Source organism: Amblyomma mixtum, chromosome 8 (assembly GCF_055824585.1).
Source record: "Amblyomma mixtum isolate Tamu chromosome 8, ASM5582458v1, whole genome shotgun sequence".
Lineage (NCBI taxonomy): Eukaryota > Metazoa > Arthropoda > Arachnida > Ixodida > Ixodidae > Amblyomma > Amblyomma mixtum.
In genome coordinates, this window is record NC_143019.1 from 16,503,122 (window position 1) to 16,528,456 (window position 25,335).

Sequence of the window (25,335 nt, forward strand, 5' to 3'; positions counted from 1 at the left end):
TCTTGTTACACAGCGCTACACAACCGCAACGCCGTTGTTTTGAATAAGCACTACACAGAATACGTGAGTTAATTTTTTCAGTCCGTGCCTTGGGGAATTATGTCCGACTTACGCCACCTGACTCCTCTTTACGGAGCGCATTCACCCAAATGAACACATTTTTCTGTACCTGTCTTACACATCACTTCGGACATCCACCTTATACTTCACACCTGACGCAGTCTGTTTTCCTCTCCCGAGCCATAAAGAGCATCGATATCACTCTGGTAGAATCTCTGGAGCGGCTTTCTGCAGAGCTTGAGCGTCGGCGTCACTAGTCCTGTATCCGGCATCCACTCCTCGGCGCACAGCTTCACCTTGAAGGGCACTTCGACCTTCTGCAGGTCGCTCGATCTTGCGTACGCCAAGATGGACTCCGTGGCTGCTTTGCTCACTTCGGGGTCATCGCACAATTCTTTCAGCGAGGCGCCGTCCTCTTTGCCCAGATCTCTGGCTACCCGCTGTAACCCCTCGTAGTTCGGAGTCACGAGCGCGACCAGATACGTATGCAACGAGCTGCCGTACACAAACGCATTGTCCACAAGATGGCAGGACTTGAGCACGGATTCAACGCGGCTCAGAGCAACGTACTCGCCGTACTGAAGCTTGACTAAGTCCTTCTTGCGGTCGATGATCTTGAGCGTACCGTCGGGGAATATCTCGCCGATGTCACCGGTGTAGAACCAGCGGATGCCGTCTTCCTCGCGGAACGACTCCCTCGTCAACTCCTCGTTCTTGAAGTAGCCTTTGACAATGCAGTCCCCGGCCAAGACGATCTCGCCACGAGGGTTCGGTTTGTCCGAGGTGCTGTAGTTGCCCTCGGGCCAGTCGACGAGGCGCACGTAACATCCGGTAAGTGGAGCTCCCACGCGGTTCGCGCTCGTGTCGTCGTGGGACATGACGGTGGCCGCGCAGGTGGTCTCCGTGAGACCGTACCCTTCTACGACGTGGCAGCCCAAGCACGCCCTCAGGAAGCGACGCGTGTGGGTGGACAGTGGTGCGGAGCCGCTCACGACGAACTTCGTCTTGCCTCCGAGCACGAGTCGAGTCTTGTTGAATAGCAGGAGGTTGAGGAGCGGGGTGTCGAAGCCGTGTTCCAGCCAGAAGCTCTTGTACTCGACAGCGTAGTCAAAGAAGGCTTTGAAGAGGGGACCTTTGGAAGCGACGGCCTCGGAGATCCCTTTGCGTATGCGGTCGGCAACGAGAGGAACACACGTGATCTGGGTAGGCTGGAGGAGGGTTGCGTCCCCTGGACAGCCCCGAGCTATGGCGGTGGACTTGTCGGTGAGGGTCAACGGGGAGGAGTAGCCTATGCGGGCGCCGACGCAGAAGAGTAGTGACTCGACAGACAGCTCGAGCATGTGGGCCAGTGGAAGGTAGGCGATGTGGGTGTCCTCGCTGCTTGAAACCCCGAAGCCTTTACAGATGACGGCGAACGCTCTTATCGTTGCCAGAAGGTTCGTGTGTGTGATCATGACACCCTTTGGGACCCCCGTGGACCCGCTGGTGAACATAACGATGGCAACGTCATCCGGCGCAGTCGGGCACGTTTCTAGCTCGCACTCGGGTTTTCGTCCCTCAAGGGCGGAGAATGGAATGACCTGCAGTAGAAGAGGAGTGGGAATTATTTCTCGTCGTCTGAAGTGGATACACCTATAGCGCATTTAGCACTGAGGCCTAAGAAGAGCTCTTTTTCAGCAGGTGTAAAGAGGCAGCTCAAACTCAGCGCGTGATGAGCAAGCTCGATTTGATAGATGCTAGACACTGCGGCCTCTCTTAAAGGGCAACTCCGCTTTTTTTTTTAGATCCTTTGAATTCATAACCGCATCACATTCCTTGGGGTAAAAAAGAAACGTTCCGCAAAATGCCGCTACAAGTATTTTAAAAGAGCAGGAACCAGGAAACAGAAACTGGGTTTCGACCAAATGATGACGTCTCGACAGACCAACCTGTGACGACACAGATACTGTCAAAACTTTCGTGCCCGCGTTGATTGCCTAAACTGGCGATTGTAAGTGACAGCTTTGGTCATTATTTGTCAGAAATGACCAAAAGCAAGTTCGAAATAAAATATTTTTATTTTTAATGCGCATTTTATAGGGGAGTGCTTCGGAAGCACGGGAACGATAGTAAAAATAGTAAAAAGGGTGAAAAAAGTAATGGCCTCGCATATCTCCTCGGTTGAACGCCTCAGAGGTGTACCTTGATCGGCATGTGAGGCGATGCATTTGCGCCTTGTAAAGTATACCCGGTTCTTTATAGGACCTGTTCTTTGTAGGACCGGTTCCGGTACTTTATAGAACCGGTATTTCCCAATACATTTCCAATATTGGGCTCATTAGCTTCGCTGCTGGGGTGGTGGACCGTGTGAACACGGGCGCCGCTGGAGCGCATAGCTATGAGGCGGATGAGACCGAATGCGGCGCGGGCGGATTCACGGATGACTGTCAGCCACGGAATGCCGGTTCTGCAGATGCATGAAAAAGAGACCTACGATCCGAGCTGTAACCAGCCTAGGCTATCAGAGGAATTGTCGACTACGCAGTGAAAATGTCAGCTCTTCGCGAGCCGGCCTTGTTGCTAGTGCTAGTGAAACTTGATTAGTAGGGCGAGGAAGTCAGGCCTAGGGGAAAGAGGCGAGATGTGAAGGTCCCAGTACGTGCTGAACGGTATATGATTCTGTCGGAGGTCAGGATCGGTAAATAATGTAGTACGAGAACGGAACTTTGGGACACTTCCTGTACCAAAGACATCCTTTGGATACTAAGATAGGTAGCTCATTGGCGCGGACTGGCATAATGTGAAGAGAACGATTCTGCGCGTGTTTACTTCTAGAATTTGAACACCAGCCGGTGGTTTAACAACGGAACTCTCCCATAGCCTCGTCGATGTCAGAAATTCACAGGGACATCTAATTCCATCATGTGTGGGATATCCGACAGCATTAGCAGCTTTTGGTGCCTTTACCGGAAGTGACGCAACTCCTTTGTCTGGTGCCGTCATTTCCCTCCGGCCAATGGGAAGTGGATGGATGGATGGATGGATGGATGGATGGATGGATGGATGGAAAAAACTTTATTGTCAATAAATTGATGTTCTTGCTCCCTCCTGCTGACGTCACTTTCCTCGAGCCAATGGGGAAATTTTATGACCGACGACGCATTTTGGTCTCATGAGGATTCTCATGTTATCGCATCAATAATCACTTCCTTTAGGGCGCCCTTATCCACTGTTTCAACGTATACTGCCATTCACCCATTCGCATGTGTCTGCTGTAGCGTATACAGTGGGAGAGAGAGTGAGAAGAAAGAAAGAAGGAATGAAGGAAGGAAGGAAGGAAGGAATGTAGGAAGGAAGGAAGGAAACAAAAGAAAGAAAGAAATAAATAAAGAAAGAAAGAAAGAAAGAAAGAAAGAAAGAAAGAAAAAGAAAGACGGAGAGATCAACCATCTTATTGTGCCGGAATACTACCCTTCACAAGGGAAATAGATGGGGGGACATAAAGACAAAGCATCCCGCATTGCTTTTAGGCGAGCAAACACTTGTCGAGTTTTCACTTGTTTGTAAGTTTCTAAAGAAAGCTAATGTTTTAAACTTATTATAATGTAACCTCTATACACTTAACATAACATCATCTAACCTTATGTTTGGCGCATGATAGCCATAGTTGCTTATGCGCCATAAAACCCCATATAACTAACTAACTAACAAATAAAGACAAAGCAGAAAAAGAAGGTGACGTAAAATTGAAGTATGGAAGAAAGCGAGAATTTTCGTGCTGCACGGTTATAGTCTGTAGCCTAAACGTAAGGCCTCCTTCGATCACTTCTTGAGCAACGACCAGCATATACTCCCTTCTAGAATCATCATTTTTAACCTGCTCAGCATTAATGGCGACGGCTTCGAGTCGCTTACAGGCGTTCACCGTTCTTACCTGAACTCCAGAGACCAATGGTGCTGGGGGCTTGGAGTTAGAGCTCTCCATGTAGACAATATGTGTCAGGAGCGGCATCTTGTCCACGATTCTCAGCACCCGCGGCAGAAGGTCCGCGGAGGTGACCAGGTGCGTCACTTCCGTCTCGTTGATGGCGCTGACGATGCCGTCATTGCTGAGCGTCGCGTACAGAGTCACCAGTGGTATGTTGGTACGGAAGCAGGCCTGTGCCGTCAGCATCCACTCGACCCGCGTCTCTGCCAGGATGGCCAGGTACTGCCGGGGCTTGACGCCTATGGACAGCAAGCCGCAAGCAGCGAGGTCAATCTTGCGGTCTACCTCTTCGTACGTCATCCACTCGTAGTCTCCCAGGACGAGCTTCTTGAAGCATTTCCCGTTGGGCTGCTTCGTTTCAGTGCTACTTAAAACGGGTCGCGTTCCAAGAGCAGGTCGAGAAGCATGGTGACGAATGGCCCTTCGGGCCATTTCGTCCAGGGTTTCGACGCCTCTTAGGTCCTCGAACTCGGCATTTTGCAGCCCCTTGTACGGAGACGATGGGTCGCCCTCGATGATGGGTTTGGCGAAGCAAATGCGCTTTCTCTTCCAATAAATCCAGGGCCTTTGGAATACCACGTAGACTGGAAGTGTGATGACATCGTAGACAGTCACTAAACACATGATGAGCCCCACAAAGGACTGGATGGCGAGCGGAAACATGGTGTCTACGATGGCGGCCATTTCTACGTCTGTCGATGTTGAGGAGGATGCAAGGATGCAGCGGCAAGATTTAAGGAAGCTGCACCTTGATGTAGGCTTTTAAGCGAGACAGGCCGAAGGCTACTTTTCGTAGGATCTAGTGGGGGTCTCTGCTGGTATGGCTGCCGTATTGCGGAATGATGGTTAGTAGATCCACGACGTCGCCGGTTCCCTGTGGGCGGTGCCCAGACGGGTGTGGTAAACCTGGTAAAACTTTTCCAACTCGGCTGGCTTGATCACCGTCCTGGAAGGTTGATCCTGCACAGAAATATCAAGTTGATTACTTAGAGAAATATCAAGTTCATTACTTAGGGAGAGACTGCTGCTTTACAGCGCCAGTTTATAGTTTAGCTTGCAGTTTCCCCATAAATGGAGCCTATATATTTGCACGCTTTTTCCGTAAGTAATCTTCACTAATCTCGACGGTTATGACAAGAATAGAATTAACTTGTATTCTGTCTTTTCTGTCGCCCAGTGCTGCTGAAGGCGCACGCTTAGAAACGTGCGATTCCTGCCCGAAGTCCTGCGGGGATCTACACTTGGTTGCGGTCGTATTTTCGGCCACGCTAGACACACGCTAAGTCGTCCTTCGTATCTGCAGATTGCAAGCTCGACGTGATAATTTGCTTTAGATTGATTAGCTGGCAGTTGGGGGTTGGTGTTTTCGCATTCCTCCGTTGAAGCGACGTGCGTGTTTACAACGTGCGCGCGGTGTGGCACCGTGTGACGGTAAAAAGAAAGAAAGAAAAGGAGGCGCGAGAACTGCGCAGTTTTGTAGGCGTTCTCTTTTTACGTTGAAGAAGTATGGTTTTGTTTGGTTTATTGGTTTTAACGTCCCAGGCTATGAGTGACTCAGGCTATGAAGGACACCGTAGTGAAGGGCTGCGGAAATTTCGACCACCTGGGGTTCTTTAACGCGCACTGACATCGCACAGCACAGGGGCCTCTAGAATTTCGCCTCCATCGAAATGCGACTGCTACGGCCAGGATCAGACCTGCGTCTTTCGGGTCAGCAGCCGAGCACCATAACCGCTGACCCAAGAGTACAGTTGAGCCGCCGCGGTGGCTCTGTGGTTATGGCGCTCGGCTGCTGACCCAAAAGACGCGGGTCCGATCTCGGCCGTGGGGGGTCGAATTTCGACGGAGGCGAAATTCTAGAGGTCCATGTACTGTGCGATGTCAGTGCAAGTTAAAGAACTCCAAGTAGACGAAATTATCCGAAGTCCTTCACTACGATATCCCTCGCAGACTGCAAGGTAACTGCAGTCGACAAATAAACGCCATGCAGTTACCATCCCCTTGAGATTCTGCTGACTTTTAGCCTTTTCACCCTGTTACGTTTTTATCGCTTTTATGGCTCTTTACACCATGTGACATTAACTGTGTATAGTCATTGAGTGTAGTTTTCATTTTGTTACCATCCCTTTTGATATTCAGTTCACTGTTAGCTTTTTCACCTTGTTTTGTTTTTATCGCTTTTATGGCTCTTTGCACCATGTGACGTTGACTGCATCTGACTATCTTTGGCACTGCCTTCCTATATATTGCGCGAGTTTCGCTCAATAAATTCAGTTGTCAGTCAGCGCTCTTTCCTGTCACTTCCTCGTTTCGCCTTCGGGCTTCTTCTTTCGCGCTGTTTTCACCAATGTCAGTATAGAAGACATGTATACATACATATGGCTGAAGGTGTGTGGCGTTTATTAGTCGGTTGTGGTTCCCTTGCACCATGAGCCACCAATTAGCTCAGAAACAAATCCTTTCAGTAGGTTGAGTCGCTTTGGGGCGTTAAACCCCATAAAATCGTAAGACAAATACAGTTGGACAATGCTTCATTCAAATATCTGTCGAACATTAAGACTAGACATTGCTCCGTCTGTCTTTTTTTGTGCCAGTCCTAATTAATCTCCCACTAACGTCGAAACGAAGTATGAACGAAATAACTAAGATTCAAACAGTTCGGTTAAACTTCATCTGTGACGCAGACGAGTCTATCGAGAAACCACTGGAATGTAGCTAACCCTGTAACGTGATTCTAGTAGTGACGAACAGGAAGCAGTCATATTAAGACCGGTATATTAAAGGTCTGGGTTCAAATTGTAAGGCTAAACAATTTCGACCGCGTTTTCTTATCCAGGAATTAATATGCAGTATAATTGATCTTAAATCACAGTGAAAAATTCACATGTATAAAACCTTTCTTTGTTTTCTAAAAATGTACAACCGGTTGCACTTTGCAGAAACATGACGTCACGACTCACATGACAAAACATAAGAACATGGGCAAACGGTAGCTCCGCACACGAGTACAGGATGACGTTTTAAAAATTCGCTTAATTTGTTTTTAACAAGTAGTGGAAGGTACGTATGTATGCATCTGGTTTCTTTAACAATTGCGTAATTAAACGGACCCTGATAACTAATTTGAGCAATTATTGCTATCAGTAGAAATGGGTTTTTAGGCTCTTTCTGGGTATGTTGACGTTTTTTCTGGCTGCAAAATACGCATTCACTGTCGAGAAAATTGTATTTAAAAATATTCCCGCCAGTCGATTTAAACTCCTTATCTATGTGTTTGCGGAAAACAACGTTTTGCCACCGTACTGAAGTGAATCGGCCGGTGATGGCGACACGTGCATTTCGATTTTTTCTTCATTTCTAGCTTATAGAAGCTCCGTTTTCGGTGTGACTGGGTCCTTTTGTGATGAGAATCCTATCGATACCACATCTATATGGGCCTAATTCAATCTGTCCCCGAATTTTTTTTCTAGCGCTCAAGAAGGCCAACGGACAAGAAATGAAACACGAAACGTACCGTGGGCATTCCCATCGTCTGGCCTGCCTTTACCTCCTTTATGAGGCTCCAAAAAGCAGGCTACTCGAATTAAACACTGTCGTCGCTCGCTGAGAGCCTCGACAGTCGATTCAAGCCGTGTACTTATCAGAAAAACAGCTAATTAAAAATTAACTATGGCGTGCTCGAAAATCCGACATCCTGTCATTCTTTCACCTTTGATATTCGCAGCCTTCCTTGCAAAAAAAAAGAAAAGCTGAAAGCCAATTTTTTAAATATTAGCTGTCACGTACTCTTATCTTACGATTAATTACAGAGCTGGTGAAGTCTTTGTTCTTTGAATGCCCATTTTCTTTTTTTAGCATGATATCTACCCTTACAAAAAAAAACTTTTCGACAGTCTATACAGTGTCTATAGACTTCTGTCTATAAAGTCTATAGACTCTCTATAGAAAAATCCTAGAGAACAGTCTACAGGCAATACAAATGCCAGACAGTCTATAGACAATCTATAGATTTATGGTCATACACTTTTACTAGACTTTTCTCTATAGACCGTCCATAGACTATGAATAGACAAAACGCAATATCTATAGGAAGTCAACAGGGTCAATAAGAAGTCTGTAGACTGTCTATAGACTGTCTATAGACCATTTTTATAAAGGTATTACAGTGAAGGAGCTTTACTTGTACTAGAACTATAACCACGATGCAACAAGAAAACGTCACCCCACGGATATGACAACCCCGAAACACGTGACCGCAACTGCACACTATAGAAGTCAACACATGAAGTCTGCACATGCCAAAATCTGCACATGAAGTAAACGAACAGTACCATGCATACAGGTATTCAGGCAGCTTAGTCATACATTCCTCTAAGGTGAAGAGCCATTTGTATATTAGCGGGATTTCAACGAATCTGCAGACTCACATTCGCTGTTCAACAAGCGGTTTTCTATAGGTTGTCCCTGTATTCTTTGTTGATTTGCGTACAATGGAACGCGCAGTCCCCTAGCGACCTTCGATCAAAGCTGGGCCGCTGCAGCTGTCCGCGTCCTTTCTCGTAATGCTTCTCTATTATTAGATGAGCACGCAGGCAGAGCTGTCTGTCATGAGAGGGGGGGGGGGGGGGGCGAAGGGGGAAAGGGCGACTTCACTTCCTCTCCCCACATTTCACTTCCGGCATAAACAAGCGATTGCCCACGATTGTAAAGCCGGATTCCGCATTTTACAATTTTACATAGTTTAGTAGTTTTTTCTCCAATTTTGTTATTTAACGCTTCATTATGACGCGCTCGTTTGTTCACTCTGAACTTTAACGCGTTGAAAGTACAAGGCTGTATAGGAGGGTTTGCCTTGAAGGTTTGTGATGGACGGTCCTCTCCAAAAAGAAAGTAGAAGTACGCGGAGTACAATACACGTTTACATAACCTGTCCCTATACCGCTTATAAAGGCCGTGGAAGTTCGCGGTTCGTGTTTATTGCGCATGTGCAGTGCATGTGTAAACCACTCGCAGTGGCCTTTTTTTTTAAATCAAGCGACATACAATGTGTAGGGCGGGCGCATTAATACAACACTTGTCGGAGCGCACACTCAACTCTGAGGTGGCACGGGTCCTTGTATCAGTGATTGCGTGTGATGAATGTAAGGTCACTTATCATCATCATCATCATCATCATCATCATCATCAGCCTTATTACGCCCATTGCAGGGCAAAGGCCTCTCCCATGTCTCTCCAATTAACCCTGTCCTTCGCCAGCTGCGGCCAAAGTATCCCCGCAAACTTCTTAATCTCATCCGCCCACCTAACTTTCTGCCACCCCCTGCTACGTTTGCCTTCTCTTGGAATCCACTCCGTTACCCTCAAGGACCAGTGGTTATCTTGCCTTCGCATTACATGCCCTTCCCAAGCCCACTCCTTCCTCTTGATTTCAACTAGGATGTCACTAACCCGCGTTTGTTCTCTCACCCACTCCGCCCGCTTCCGATCTCTTAACGTTGCACCTGTCATTTTCCTTTCCATAGCTCGCTGCGTTGTCCTTAACTTAAGCTGAACGCTCTTTATTAGCCTCCACGTTTCTGTCCAGTTAAGCTAAATTCCATTCAAACATCTTTACTAAAAGGATGACTCGAGGTCCTAGAGGGTTAAGAGGAGGGGGGAGATCATTAACGACCATTTCACTGCCGTCTTCTCCTCCCAAAGCGTCCAATATAAGCTGATACCCCTGCCACACGCGCGCAAGAAATGGCAGTAAATGCTTAAGTTCTTAAGTTTGTTAATGCAGCAGCAAATGCTTAAGTCCTTAAGTTTGTTGATGCCATTATTTTCGGAGTTGGTGCTACGCGTTCATATTTAATGTCATTATACGAAAGTCACCATCGCGATAATGCTTGCAAGGCGGTAAAAAACTTCACCTGAATACAAACAGTGCCAATGAGCACATTATCTCGGGAGTGTTGTTAAAATGTAATGTAAAATTATTTTTTTTTTTCAGATAATACAGCTGTTCTTGTTTGACAAGTCGAAAAAGTAGCCATAAATTCGCGTGTCAGCACACGAGAATATCTGTCAGAAGTGTTGGTAAAAATGGCATCCTTCGCATCGAAAATGCCGTAGAGATGCCTCATCTGACTGATAGTTATGGTTTGGCTTATGGGGCTTTAACGTCCTAAAGCGACTCAGGCTATGACTGATAGTTATGAATTAACCATTTGCTACTGGTTAGAAAGTTGTTACTAACAAAGTTGCATGCTTTTCTGCGTGTGGAATAGGGATGAGAGTACACATTAGTCGGGCGAATGAGTTCTGTCAGACACGAATGACAGTAAGGCTAATGCCATTAAATTTATGCCCATGGCACAGTGCGGATACCATTAAAACCTAAGCCAGTAAGAGATTAATGGCATTAAATCTGCCAGTGTAACACGGGTATTAAAGAGTCGACAAGAGCAAGAAATACTTTACTGGAATCGCGTATAATTTGCTCTGGTTTTGTGCGTTTGAGAACTGAACAAATCTTTACGTTCACCTACCATGATATCTGGTAATTAAACCGGGACAGCTGTGACTGACTTTTATGCTACCAACTACCAAAACCTGCTGCTCGAGGACCGGATGTCTGTGAACTCGAACGCAGATCTGTATTCGCATAAAATGAATATAGTTCTATTTTGACCGGTCGGCTGGCAGTATTGTCGCTTTTGCTTTCTCTATGGACTTTGTAAGGACCCTCAATATATATAGTTTATATTAACTAAATTAGTGAAAAAAATACATAAATGAGTAATCAACGTGCGTGCAAGTATAATCCGTCACTCTCACTCATTCTCGGTCAAGTCCTGCCCTCTTTGTTGCCCTGAGTATAAGAGGCCCGAACGGTGCTCCTCCACAAACCCCGCCGCTTTTATCACGGATTCCTTGTTTTTTAAAAGCACTGAATGAAAAAAAAATTTCCGCCAACACTGCCTCAGTGTTCTACTTAAGAGAGTTAGCTATGGGAGCTTCAAGTGTTTAGATTGGTAAGCTCAGCAAACGTGGAGAAGAACAAAGACAAACATCCGTGGATGTTTCCTTTCTGGCAAGATCACTTCTAAGACACAAGCAGCACCATCTACCCCATGGATTTTGCACTAGTATTGTGATTTATAGCCACCTTCGCTATATCCAGTATATTTACTCGTGATATCAGTTCATAAATTTTATAAACGCGTGCATCACAGCACGACGAATCGTTTGACGCCATCCGGAACCCCGTGCGACGAACAGTTCGGCAGTAATGGCCGTCGAAAGGTCCTCGGAATGCACGATTTGGGGGCGGAAAGGTCGTCGTTGTGAATCCCACACATATTTTGAGCTTCATCTCAATTAGTTATTTTGTCCTCAGGAACACGCCAAGTCATTTGTCACCACTTCGAACATTCTGCGTCAAACGGGTGGCCCTCAAATTTTATGCAAATGGTGGTCCCGAAGGGGGGGGGGGGGGGGGGGGGTTCCACGTCGATGGCCGTTATACTGGCACATTCATGCATATAGTACAACGGATCGAAAGTATAGGTATCAATTAATTGAGTGTTACGCGCTTACTTTTGCTATGTGATACTTTGTGGTCACGTGGTTGCTGTTTTGGTCACTTTGACCTTCACTGCAGACAGACGCATCATAAACAAACGTACGTAGTAAGAGCTAACGTTCTTAAAGGTGCACTGAAGAGGAATATGAACTCGTAATTTCCCTCTGCGGCCGATTTCCCTAATTTAAATCTGATTAAACGTCCCGGCTCCAGTCTTTTTTTTTTTTTTTAATTCCCCGCAGACCGTGGGAGGAGTCGACCAACCTTTCAGCCAGTCCCGTGGCGGCTTGCCGCTCTGCCATCGGCGGAGTGATACGTAGTGGACGGTGAAAGCAAGGACTCCACGCGTATTTTTATTTCCGTGGGCCTAATTTGCGGCTATGTAGCCTCTGACTAGATCTGTTTAATCACGGAAACCTAAAAGAAACAAAATAAAAGCGGAAGGAAAGCCGTCATGCGACTGCCTGAAAGGCACTCCATGCCTTGGCTGACTCCTCCCACCGTAAAAAAAAAAAGGCGGGAGCCGGACGTCAATTCGATTTAAATTATGTAAATCGGCCGCACAGGGCAATACATCGAAGTTTCTAAGAATGCTCGGGACGTGTAGATCGAGTTCCCGCGGCAAAAAGACGAGTCAGATTCCTCTTCAATGCACCTTCAAAAAAAAAAAAAAGAAAAACACTGCGGCAGTAACCACTTGCGCAGTATCCAGTTACACACAGGGCTTACCCGGATGCACTTCACAACTCTTCGTCATCTAGTATGCACATGACGTGGGTGTGCAACCCTTCCCTTCCGTGATTGCTAACATCCCACACTACACACACGCAATGGAAGGAATTCGCTCTTCATCACCTTTTTCCTATATACCTCCAACTACCTCCATCACTATATATACCTCTATATATACCTGTATATACCTCCATCACTATATACCTCCAACATCGCTCGCGCGAGGACTACATTAGAGACTTAGAATAGGGAGACGCATAGGGTCATAGCGGGGTGCCTGCGCGCTTGCGCAGAACAATAACGCCCCGCCTGCGCATGCGCTCCAGCGGCCCGCTATACCCCTAATCGAGAGGGTCACACTATCCTAAATGTCTCACACAACGACAGAAGGGCGTCAGAAATAAGACCTCTTTCATCTCCGTCGCTAGAGTCGCTGAAAGACAAAGACTCACTCAAGAATCCTCCTTCTGAACTGTAGCCGAAAGCGATCGGTTTGTGCCCGTTCTACCGTGTGTCGTGTTCGTGTTGTTTTCCAAGATTGAGGGAAAGAAAAAATGAATGAAATAAAAAGAACAGGACGAACCGAAGCAACGGATGAACGTGCGTGTATACGGTTGAAACGCGATAGGCGCGGACCGGACGCTGTAGACGAGAGTAGTCCGTGACTGAGCGAGCGGTGGCGGAATACATATGCCGCGCACGTGATGAAGCAGAGGCTTCGTTTTTCCCCATCCGTATCTCGTTTCGTCAGCGGCTCGAAGTGCAGTGCGCAGCGGAGTTGCGATGTGAGGATAACTCCGGGCAAATGCAAGAAGTGCATCTCCCTCCGCTTCATGCTATTTCGACATCGCTTTTTGCCTTTCAAACGCCGTTTCCATATCTTTTTGAATCTTGAGCATGTACAAGGGTTGCATTCCAGCGCGAACGCGACGAAGGCATATATAAACAGGGTGTTTCACCTAAGTCTTTACACAATTTTTAAAAAATAGGGTTTTTGAGTTGGAAGAGCGCTTTTTTTCGGCATAGCATTTTCAGCGGGGAAGTACAGGGTCGGTCAAAAGTTCCCAGGCCACAGGGTCTCCTTTAGAACGCTATAGTTGAGCAGCTACGACACCCCTGAGGCAAAAATCTCTGTAGAGGATAGAAGAAGTACCATTCTCACCTCTGAGAACCTTGTTGTCTTTGTTGTTATCGTAAGTGACAGAATACGCCGCTGAAAAGCAGACCCTGTGGCCTGGGAACTTTTTACCAACCCTGTACATCAGAATATAGCTAAGACGTGCTATCTAGCAGGTTGGTTAACTAATGCCGAATAGTTAACTTTTTAACTATTATTGTTAGGCTCCTTAATTATTGAGAAGGCGTGTAAATAATATACATATCAGTTTCTAGTATTTCGAAAATGCGCTTACCCTCGGCGCTGTGGCCCAACAAATTTTGCCTACATCGCGCCAAAATACATGCGCCTTCGAGAAGCTTGCAGGCAACTAAACCTCTCCAGTGCACGTAACGCGTCGAATTATCCAAAATTTGTTGCGCCACAGCGCCGAAGGTAACCGGGTTTTCTTATTTCTAAAAACTGATATGGATATTGCTTACGGTGGGCTACACGCCTCTCAGTAATTAACGAGGCTAACGGTAATAGTTAAAAAGTTAGCTATTCGATATTAGTTAACCAGCCTGCTAGTTAGCACGTCTTACTTGCATTCTGATGTAGGTCACCTCTGACAATGCTGTGGTGAAAAAAGCACTCTTCTAACTCAAAAAGCCCATTTTTATAAATTGTGTAAATCAATTCTTAGATGAAACACCGTGTATACAAGATAACAAGATGGCCTCTGGAATTATTTCGAGTCACGTACCAACTAAACCGAGCAGTAATACTTTTGCTCGGTTTGTGATCAACAATTTTATGACTCTATTGAACTCACCGTGGCCTCCGAGATCTATAGCGGGGCCACAAACTGCAGAGTTTCTCACTATTACCTCGAGGAAAAGCTGGAGCCACCATGAATGCGCTTGTTGAATCGCTTGAATCACTTTAATGTATTCATTCCAAGCTTGATTCAATTGAAAACACATTTTTTAAATAAATACAGTTTCTAAGTTTGGCAGTGTGCACATTATTTTTTCGCATCGCTTGTTTCTGCGGCGTATCTGGTGTCCAGAGTACACATTCGGTTCAAGATTGAATGAGAATGAGTTCCCCTAACTCGTTCAATGGCGAATGTCATTCGAACCTAATTACATTACATATTCCCGTGTAGCAGCCGATTAATGACATTAGGTGCTAATGTCATTCGATTAGAATGACATTAAATTTGATAGTGTGACAGGGGTATTAAGAGGACTCGTCCATCGCGCGAATGCCGGGAAGTCGAGGTTTCTTATTTGCCTTTGCTAATATTGAGCCGAAAAACATGGATTCTGCCTCTGAATCGGCAGCTACGCCGCAAAGCTGTCGTCTGCGCGCAGAAATTATTTTAGTAGCGCGCTTTTCACTGCAATAAATTTAACATAAGTGTTAGGCTGGTACGGAAACTTGCACAACGTTTGCTAACTAGGTCTGCACGACGCCTGCACTTTTTCATGCCCAACATTCTCGCAAAAGAATTTTGAAAATTGGAAAATTATACGATACTGTTGCGGAAATATTAAAGGTAATGGTCCATTCTTCTGATATGTATCAAAATCTTTCTTTTAAATTGTTTCCATCGACCGCATCGAGCAGTTAAGATTACCACAAAAAACCAGTGCGACACGCTTTTGACGGTAGTAAAAACGTTAAGAGAAAAAAAAAATATACAAGACTGATGTCGGATGATCTGCGGATATATTGTTATAGTAAAATCTTGCGTTATATGAAAAAATGGCTTTCATAAATGGTTTTCCCGCTCAAAGATGCTCTTGTACAGAACTGTTGGGTATGGCAACGAATGGCCTCGGGCGGAGGACGCCATGTTGCACTCTTGAAACGAATGGCGAAGTTACAGGACACCGGGAACTAGTTCATGTAGTGCAGGCGAATCGAACGGACTTATTATGAACAGACCTATCAAGACCTATTATGGAAATAAGCGGACATACATGCCATTTCTTGTTGCCGCTGGCGGCATTGCAACCTCCGCTTGCATCCGCTATGATTGACGAACGTATGCCGCCAGGGGACACAAGTGGGACCTACAATATTTTTTTCGTCAACGATGAAGCCACCTGCGATTGTTTTTTTCAATCAACCTTCCAGCTGGCATACCAATCAACGTGTCATTGCAGGAAGACAGATGGCGCGCCTGAGCGTGGTACGGGCACAACAGCGACCTGTGCGGCGTTGCTGTTCGTGCTTTCTTTAGTAGGTTTACTTTAATTGGCCACGCGGTTTGACGGCGTCTCATTTCTCTGATTCCATATCGCGTTTTCAGAGTTCTTCCTTCCGTTTCCCCCTCTTCATTGCTTTTTGTTTTCTCGCGCTATATTTTAGCGCAAAGTATTCTTTATTACAAAAAAAAAGAAAAAAGACCCCTCTGGCAGATTGCCGGAAAGCTTTGCAATGTTTATATGTTCATGCTCAAAGCTACCGGCACGTGGCTCTGTCATTTGTTTCTGATGAGAGATGGTAGTAAATATCATTCTGGAATGTCTGTAGACGCGCGCAATCAGTTCTACATTGTTCGAGATGTCCGTAGGCAATTACCGTGCCACACCCGGAAAGTTTTTCGTCAGCTTTAAATTGAGCGCGCCTGAGAGCGCTGGTGATTCCATTCTCGAACACCCGCAGAGCGCGTTTGGTGCTATTGCCGTCGCCGAGTTGTTCAGTTAATTACGGGCGCAAGTCAGCCACTTTATAGTCTGCTCGTCTATTACTTCCGCCGTTGTCACAATCTTGTGACTATGTAGACGATGGTAAGCGTGTTGCACACGTTGACTTATTAGACACCTTTAGCCAAGCGTACCGTGTTGCCGTTACCCACCGCATGTGAGCACACGCTGATTGGTCCCGATGCTTCAGCAACCGGGTGCCTGGCGCCATCTGGCGACGTCAAGGAGATTTGCGCATGCGCATTGGCTACGCGCGGGCTCCCGGTACTCCGGAGATGGACGACACGGTCACCGACATTCAACATTCAATCGATTCCTCTTCGGAAAAGTACATTTCCGGGCTTTCAAATATGACAGCCAATTAACCAGAGGTATCTCAGCTGCGGGTTCAGGTGGAATCAATTTCCGCTACAGTCGCGCCTGAGACTGAAATCCTGGACTGAACGACGGTGCAGATAAATCAACTTGAGCAGTATGGCAGACGTTGCAATTTTGAAATCCATGGCCTCACTTTGAAACCAGACGGAGAAGAACTTCATGCCTGACTTAGCCGTACGACTAAAGTCTTTTTCACATGCAAGCGAAAACACTCGGGATTTCAGCCGCCGCGGCGCAAAAACATGTTTCGAGTGGCCAGAGCAACGAAGTTCCAATAGGTTGAAAATTTTTTGCCGTGCCACGCAGACACGATTCGCTCAGTTGCTTGCTTGTGAAACAGTCTTAAGCCTAACGAACTTCGGGGAAGATAAAATTTTCAAGACACGTCGTTTGCCGGCCCAGGGTAAATCTATTTCGAGCCCTCCTATCCTTGTGCAAGCGCAGAATGATTCAGCGAAAGTAAAATGGTTTCGCGCTGAGAAAAATCTCTTGCTCAGCCTGATAGGTTCCGTTGTCTGTTCATCAACGAAAACTTGACGCAGATGAACCGTAACCTCTCCCGGTTGGCACGCTCCAAGGCAAAAGAGAACAGTTATAAATTAGTATAGACGGAAAAAGGAAAGATGATAGCAAGGAAGTACGAGGGAACATCGTCCATTCGAAAAGAAAAATTTTCGAATTTAGATTAGGATACCTATACATGGCTGACATAGAATGTATCTAATGCATTGATTTTGCGGTCGTGCGCAGGTTTTTATCTGAATCCTCCAATAGCAGCTTTTGATGTTGCGCATGCTAACATTCGTAGCCTTCACAAACTTTTGAATCAGTTTTGCGTCATTACTTCATCGTCTCTCCTATAGCGTTCGACTGTTTGTACTTGAAGAAATTGATATTTCTTCTGACTACATTCTATTCATTCCATGTATTTCGTTCACGCGTTCAACAAGGAAAAGATTTGAGGTCGCAGTTTTTATCAGTAACAGAAAGGCAGTTTCACAGTAAAAATATTCTCTTTCCCAAGCTGAAGCGGTTTCATTGCGTTTTAACACGCCTACCATTTCGGTGATTTTGTTGTCAGGTTACCAATCTCCCAGTTACAATGCACGCCTTTTCTTATCCGAACTTGATTATCAGTAAATTTCCTTCAAGATGGGCGTCATCTGATAGAGTTGGACAAATGCATAACGCGTTCTTGTTGATTAATATTCGATTCCCGCAGGGTTCTATTCTCAGTACGTTATTATTCAGTATTTATGTATACTACTTTCATAGCGTGATACCCGCTAATCTTTACCAATACCTCGATGATACAGTGATTTTAATTTCTTCAACAATTACTATCACACGATTTCTTCTTTACAATATGCTGCCACAAACGATATGAACTGGTTTCGAAATAACATAATAATACAATTATGTATAATACACAGAAGAGTTAAGAGAAAACTTGAAGAGGTAACACTTGACTACCCTCTTGTTTTGCCATGGGCAGAGTGTTGGTCTTTCTCTTGACAGCCACTGTAGTAGCATCTGTAGTAATATATCTGGGCTTGTATCTTTACTGCGACCTCTCTTAGAACAGCCACCTTGCTGTAAGGAACCCCGCGCTGTACCATGTCTACTATAGGATTTAAAATATTACAAACCCTTATTGAAAAGGAAAACAATAACACATGGCTTAAGCTATGGTATACTGCGATATGCAGTGACAAATTATAGGCACTGTGCAATTCGCCGGCACAACACAATAAACGCTATTATGTATTCTGTTGGAGACGGAGGGGCCCTGGTGTTGACTTACTCGTTCAGCCCCGCGGGTCCCGGCTCCGAAGGACGGTGTCGAACTCCGTTATGGAGGAAAGTGTACAGTTAGTTTATTTGTACTCATTTACAGTCGAGATAGGAGTGCCTCGGTACAAACCAACATTTCATTATATACCCTTCGTATTCCCCAGATCCCTGACTGGGGAATAAAGTTCTGAGAACGATGTCCAATCAGGTGGACAGTTGTGGACACCGGTGGTACCACCCACGGCAGGGGGCGGTGCGGATACTCTCTCGCAGTTCGGTCGATGGGAAGGGGAAAAGCCAGTCCTCGAAAACTGTCGTGTCGAAATCGCCATTGTGGCAGGTATGTGGAAGGAATGGCACGCCGTTTCCCAGCCGGTGGACAGGAGGAAAGACACGTCATCGATGGCTGTCGTGTCGATTTCAGCACTGAGGCAAAGTCGGCGCCTCCGTGGGAAAGGAATTGCACGCCTTTTTCCAGCAGGTGAATGAACGGCCTTGTACTCCCCCGCCTGGTGTCCGAAACGCGGGACCTCTGTCAATGTCGCAGCCATCTTTCAAGTAACATCAACAGCATCACCTTTCATAGCATAATTCCGACCGGCAACCCGAGGGCAGACTCGACCACCTGACGCCGCTGCCGTCGCCAGTCCTCGCCGCATCTTTGTTACGTGATGACTCATGTCTGCTAGGAATTCCTACCAGACCCGTGTTCGCCGATCTTAACAATTCCCTCTTACAGAACATATGTTATCATTTAGGGTCGAATGCTGACGCAGACTGTTTTAAAATCCATTCGGCGCCGAATTTCTATAATATTTTGATGCAGACGGTTGTTTTGTAACGCTTCTGGTCCAGTGAATTCTTAGCGACGTATGTTTCCTCCCACTGCTTAAGGTGGTAGTGGTGGTGGTGGTGGTTGTGGTTTATTTAATAAAATAATAAAAAAAAGGTGAAGGAAAAGAATGTTACCTGCCGCGGCAATTTCTGTCTAACATCTTAAGCACCCGAGCTGCAGCCGGCGGAAGTGAAAGGGAGAGTATAGTGAGCGGAAGTACAGAGGGGAAGGATAGCAAGAAAGGACAGAGGAGAGCTTTGTACCTCTATTTACAAAATACAAAATGTAATCAAGCTCGCGCCGCTCGCGCGCAAATGTCCTAGCTTTGCCCGAAAATAAGTGCGCTCGAGCGGCCACTGTGCACAGTCAATTACAGAAGGTGAAGTAAGCTATGTACTATTGGGACAAAAGTGATATACTCCACGCGGCGGGAGCCGGAGCAACGGACGGATGGATGGATAGGAGTGTCCCCTTTGAAACGGGGTGGTGGCAAATGCCACCATGCTCAGCTTTTTTTCCCTTTATTTTTGTTCAACTGTGTTGTTAATTCTCATTAAGATTCGCCATCTTCTTTCACTACGGTTTCCTACACTTCTAACCTTACGTCACCTCTCCGCTTTTCAGCCACCAATCTTCCAATCTCGTTTTGCTAACTTCCACTGCAGATTTATTTACATGACCATTGTTATCTTTAAACCCTAGGGCCTCGGGAAGAGTGACTGTGCCTGCATCGACATCCGGTTGGATACCATCACATTTGAGTATGAGGTGTTCAATTGTTTCTACAGATCTACCACATACAGAACATGTGTCATCATCTTCGTTAAATTTTTTTTCGTAGCTGCGCGGAAAACTGCGTTGCAACGCCATCTACAGGCGGCATCTGGGGTCGAGACAGCCAATGCGTGACCTTTATTATTAGCAGGCATGTCGCTTGGCTCGTTTCAATGTTACGTGCTTTAGCTCGCCAAAATGCCGCAGTTTTCCGTTGCTCCGGCTCCAGGCCGCGTGGAGTGTACCACTTGTGTTCCCGATGGCACGCAGCAGCCGCGCGCACGTAGCGTCCTGTCTCGGACTAATCGCGCGCGGCACACTGCACTAGTTGCCGAGGTGGGGTGCCCGGTCCCCACGGAGCACCCACGGAGCGTTCATGTCACGCGTGCACTACCTGACGAAGAGTAAGAGGGGAGTCAAGCCCGAGCGCGCGCCGACGAGAAAAATGCGCTCTCCTCGCGCGATGCGAGGGTCCGGGTGCTGCTGACGGAGGTGGTCGTAGATCACCTCGTGGGCTTGCTCGTGGCCGCGGATGCCGCAGTGACCGAGTACCCACTGCACGCGAATACTGCATATACGCTCCACTGCTTGAGGCCCAGAGACCGTTTTTGGAGGTAGGGTGTTTCACAATGTATCATACCCGACAATTCTGGACGAAAACATATTTCATCGGGAAAGAGTTTATGAGTGCAATTTTGCAATGAGTGCAATTTTGGACATGTAAGATTTCACTATAACAATCAATGTATTCGGATATCTCCCGTCGACGGGCTTGCATTTTTGCGCTGTTAACTTTTTTGCTATCGTCAAAAGCGTTCCCCATTGGTTTTTAACTGCTCCATGCGAGTGGTGGAAAAATTTTAAAAGTAAGATTTCGCTACACGTCGGAAGAATGGACCATGATACCTTCAATATTTCCCTAACAGTACCTCACAATTTTCTAATATTCAAGGTTTTTGTTCGAGAATGTTGGACATATGATATCTATACCTACTTCAATGATTCACCCCCCGCACCTTTTGTATAAAACTAAAATCTGCTCATGAAGTCTTATATCTTCCATTATTTCTTGTTCCTCGTACAGCTTGTGCTGTGTCCATTTGAACCCTGACAGCCTTATTGTAGCGTGCTTGTGTCTTATGTTTTCACGACCATTTTGTCGACACAGATTTCTCTGACCCTGTGTTTCATTGTGTTACGCTAAATGAGAAATTTATTTCGTAGACACTGTGCAAATTTTAATATTTCTTTTTCCATACTATACTAGAGCTCTGTGACTATTTATTCTGTGCACGTGTACAGTGTATGATTTTGCTGCCTGCCAGGCGATGCCACTGAAGTCATCAAATGCTTTGGCAGGCCTAAATATACGTGCTGTTTTCATTAGTGGCATAAAAGTCTTATCATAAAAGCTTCGTTTTCGACGAGAGTGCTCTGTTTGGGATCAGCACACGGTATCTTATAGATACAGGCCAACTTCAATTTGTCCTCACAAGTACATCCTTTGTGGACACTTTTAATTATGAGGCAACTGTGGAATATTGTAAGATATTGTTATGAACTTATTGATGGGAATGTTTTTATCTACCGATGCATAGCAAAATCTTTCTTTTAGTGGGGTGGAAATTTGGGCAAGTCGGTATTGATCCATAACATAAGAGTAGCGCAAAACCAGGACGACGGACACAAGGGGAGAGAACACACCTGTGGCGCCTGTGTTGTGGGTGTGTGTTCTCTCCCCTTGTGTCCGTCGTCCTGGTTTTGCGCTACTCTGATGTTATGGATCTTTCTTTTAGTGTTTGACCTGCTGCGGCATCGAGTAGTTAATACTGCCACAGAAAACCAATGGTTTGTGTTTTTGGCAATAAATAGCAAAAAAATAAAACGTGAAGAGGAGGGATTTGCGGATATATCATTGTTACGGTGCAGTCTTACGATATTCGAAAAAAATTGGTTCATAAAATCTACCCGTTGAAAAAATGCATTTGTCCAGAATTTCTGGCCACGGTGTCCCTTTAGAGAACCCCCGGAGTTCAAAATTAATCCGGAGCCCTACTGTATAAGGGCGTCTCTCACATGCCATTCGGGACCTAATGGAACCAAACCAGAGCAGATCCTCGCTAGCAGCACAGGTAATTGGCCCAATATTGCAAATGGGTGGTTTCACTCCGGTTCTTTGCGGGACCGACATATGCCAATACTTTTCCAATATTGGGCCAATTATCAGTGCAGCTAGGGCTTTTATTCGTGGCACACGTTGCCACACGCGGCACGTAGCTTCTTACTATGGCACGCGGGATATGAGAGACCCCGCAGTGGAGGTTCTGCGTTGTAACTGTTTTCGCTTTTGCAGTCTGAAATGTCGATTCCTATTTTAATGGAAAAGCGTTTAAGGTTCTGTTGTGCGGAATGCACGGCGTCAACGTGCCCGGAAAATCTCGATTGGTCGATTGGGTAGTGGCGTAGAAGAGCAGTTTCGTTGAAAAGAAAAATGGCCGCCGCGGTGGCTCAGTGGCTATGGTGCTCGGCTGCTGCCCCAAAAGACGCGGGTTCGATCCCGGCCGCGGCGGCTGGAATTTCTTTGGAGGAGAAATTCTAGAGGCCCGTGTACTGTGCGATGTCGGTGCACGTTAAAGAACCCCAGGTGGTCGAAATTTCCGGAGCCCTTCACTACGGCGTCTCTCATAGCCTCAGTCGCTTTGGGACGTTAAACCCCATAAACCAAACCAAACCAAAAGAAAAATGTGGTCAATCGGCATCGAACTGCTATCCTTTGAGTCGGAAGACGGGCACGCTACCTCTACAGCACTGAGGAACACTCGTTCAGTGGGATAAACGGAGACCTTGTAAGATCACATCACACCGCACAGTAGGAGAATTAGATTGCAGGAACGCTTAGTTAATTAGGACCACTAATTAGCACCACCAATCAGTATGAACGATGATGTGCAATAAATCAGTATATGACGACAACAAGCCTGCCGATGTTTGGAAAAGGTGCACCATGGGATACCCAAGCGACCGCAGGTGCCCTTTAACAGCTATTGCGTCATACTCTTAAGATGGACTTGTGTCCCTCAAGTTATATCTCCATTGCACTTCCCGTGTCGTCAAGCGGACCCATAATGCACCGTCCTCCTGCGTCTCTCATCTTTATGCGCGTAATCTAGGTGTGTTTCCGCCGAAGTTGGACGTTGCGCCGAGGGCATCCGTCCGGGTCTACAACACAGCCTGTTTTTACGAGCGGCGCTCCGTGAGTCCCGATTAGGACAGGTACAAGTGCAAGACTATCTCATATCTGCAGTTTTGAACCGTTCCTCGTTGTAGATCACGGCGGTCGCGACTGCTCCATCTGAGAAAGTCAGAACTGCGACAAGTGACTCTTATACCCCAGCTTTCGTCTTGAATGAATGAATGAATGAATGAATGAATGAATGAATGAATGAATGAATGAATGAATGAATGAATGAATGAATGAATGCGGCATATGGCATTAAGTGCAGATTTATTTTGCGCAATATATCCATTTGCTTTGTCTTATTTGCCGAAAGATACGCGCAGCCTTTGCCTAAAATACAGGAAACAAAGGGTTTGTTCATAATCCGTGTTGTGGGGTGAGTGGGAACGCTCCTCTCACCTTACGGCATTTGGAATGCTGGCGATGCATAACAAGCCACACAGCTTGTCCGAGAAGCAAACCACTTGGTTTGTGTACATTTGACAAAGAATGTTTGCATACCGTATTTACTCGCACAATGAACGCGCTCGCATACTGAACGCACTGTACGCACGCACGCTGTAAAAAATTGCAATTTTTACCGCCCGCATAATAAAAGCACAGCCTGATAGCGTACTGTTTGTGTGGCTAAGAAACTTTCACGTTTTTCTCCGTTTCCGTTTAGATGGATTTTGCTCATTCCGAAAAAAAAAATTAATTTATTCCACCAGCCTAGTTTTTGTCCCGTTTTTTCACCTTCAAATGTTTTGCATAATGCATAATGAACGCTGTCCCCCAAATTCTCGGGAGATTTCCTTGAAAAGCCGGCGCGGTGGCTCAGTGGTTACGGCGCTCGGCTGCTGACCCGAAAGACGCGGGTTCGATCCCGGCCGTAGCGGTCGAATTTCAATGGAGGCGAAATTCTAGAGGCCCGTGCACTGTGCGATGTCAGTGCGCGTTAAAGAACCGCAAGTGGTCGAAATTTCCGGAGCCCATCACTACGGCGTCCCTCATAGCCTGAGTCGTTCCGGGTCGTTAAACCACCATAAAACATTTCCTTGAAAAAAAAAAAAAAAGTGCGTCTGGTACGCGTACAAATACGATACGTGCTCAAGAATGGTTGGCCCCTGCAGTAGTTTCGGTTGTATTCAATCTCATTAGTGCTTGCTGCGCTGTGGAAGATGCGAGTGCGATAAAACTTTAAGAGTTGTGAGGCTATCTCTCGTGGGCGTGAGAAAACTTCACATGCGGGAGCCATTGCATCGCGCTCCTTTTAGCATACACTTCACTTGAAGAAGTACTGAGATGAAGCATAGTGTCAGGTCCATTGATAAGGCCCCACTCTTTTTGCAAGCAGGTAGAATCACATTTAAGAGAGACTATCTCTTTGTAAACAAACAGAGTCACATTTAACAAAGATGAAAACGGAAGAATTACCGCTAGCAGTGACGCAGCGTAAAGGCCTACATAAATCGGACCTTAAGTATATTAAGCGAGAGTTTTCCTTCAATACAGGTTGAGATTTTGTCGCTATGGTTGTGCCACTCCGACTGCAAAATACAGCTGCACCCGCCGCGGTGGCTCAGTGGTTACGGTGCTCGGCTGCTGACCCGAAAGACGCGGTTTCGATCTCGGCCGCAGCGGTGGAATTTCTATGGAGGCGAAATTCTAGAGGCCCGTGTGCTGTGCGATGTCAGTGCACGTTAAAGAACCCCAGGTGGTCGAAATTTCCGGAGCCCTTCACTACGGCGTGCCTCATAGCCTGAGTTGCTTCGGGACGTTAAACCCCAATAAACCAAACCAAACCAAAATACAGCTGCGAATGACGTAACGGTGAGCTTTAGCTCTGCATAGTGTTTCTATTTGACGAATTAGAATAAAATTCTATCTCAAGCAACACAGGTAATTGGCCCAATATTGGAAATTTATAGCAAAGACCGGGCCTACACAGGGCCATCCATTTCCAATATTGCACCGATGCCTGTGCTGCTTGAGTAGGTACTCGAAGCGCTCGCGACCGATGGAGCGAGGTATGAACGCAACCGGAGGAGTATACTCACCGCGCGCTGCGTCGAGCCAGTGGCCGCCGGCGGAGTGCGCGCAGCCCGTTCGCGCCTCGCTACCGTCTTCCGCCTTCCCCAGGAAACGCGCGCGCGTCGTTTCACCGCCGGTCGCAACGCGACGCCGTCCCCCAC

General features: G+C 46.4%; 1 protein-coding gene across 1 annotated transcript; it reads right to left on the reverse strand.

The window, feature by feature from the left end:
• On the reverse strand, nt 1-25,335 carry LOC149331498 (long-chain-fatty-acid--CoA ligase 4-like). The gene is made up of 3 exons (XM_089556678.1): nt 25,201-25,335; nt 3,974-4,987; nt 1-1,640 (listed from the first exon to the last, which is right to left on the reverse strand). The coding sequence occupies exons 2-3, from the start codon at nt 4,709-4,711 to the stop codon at nt 207-209; spliced, it is 2,172 nt and encodes a 723-aa protein (XP_089412804.1). The 5' UTR covers nt 4,712-4,987; nt 25,201-25,335; the 3' UTR covers nt 1-206.

What these genes read in the sequence shown, in the direction of transcription:
- LOC149331498 (XM_089556678.1), bottom strand. Translation starts at nt 4,711, where the DNA reads ATGGCCGCCATCGTAGACACCATGTTTCCGCTCGCCATCCAGTCCTTT. An exon ending in CATTGGTCTCTGGAGTTCAG is followed by an intron (nt 1,641 to 3,973) that starts GTAAGAACGGTG and finishes CTTCTACTGCAG; the next exon opens with GTCATTCCATTCTCCGCCCT.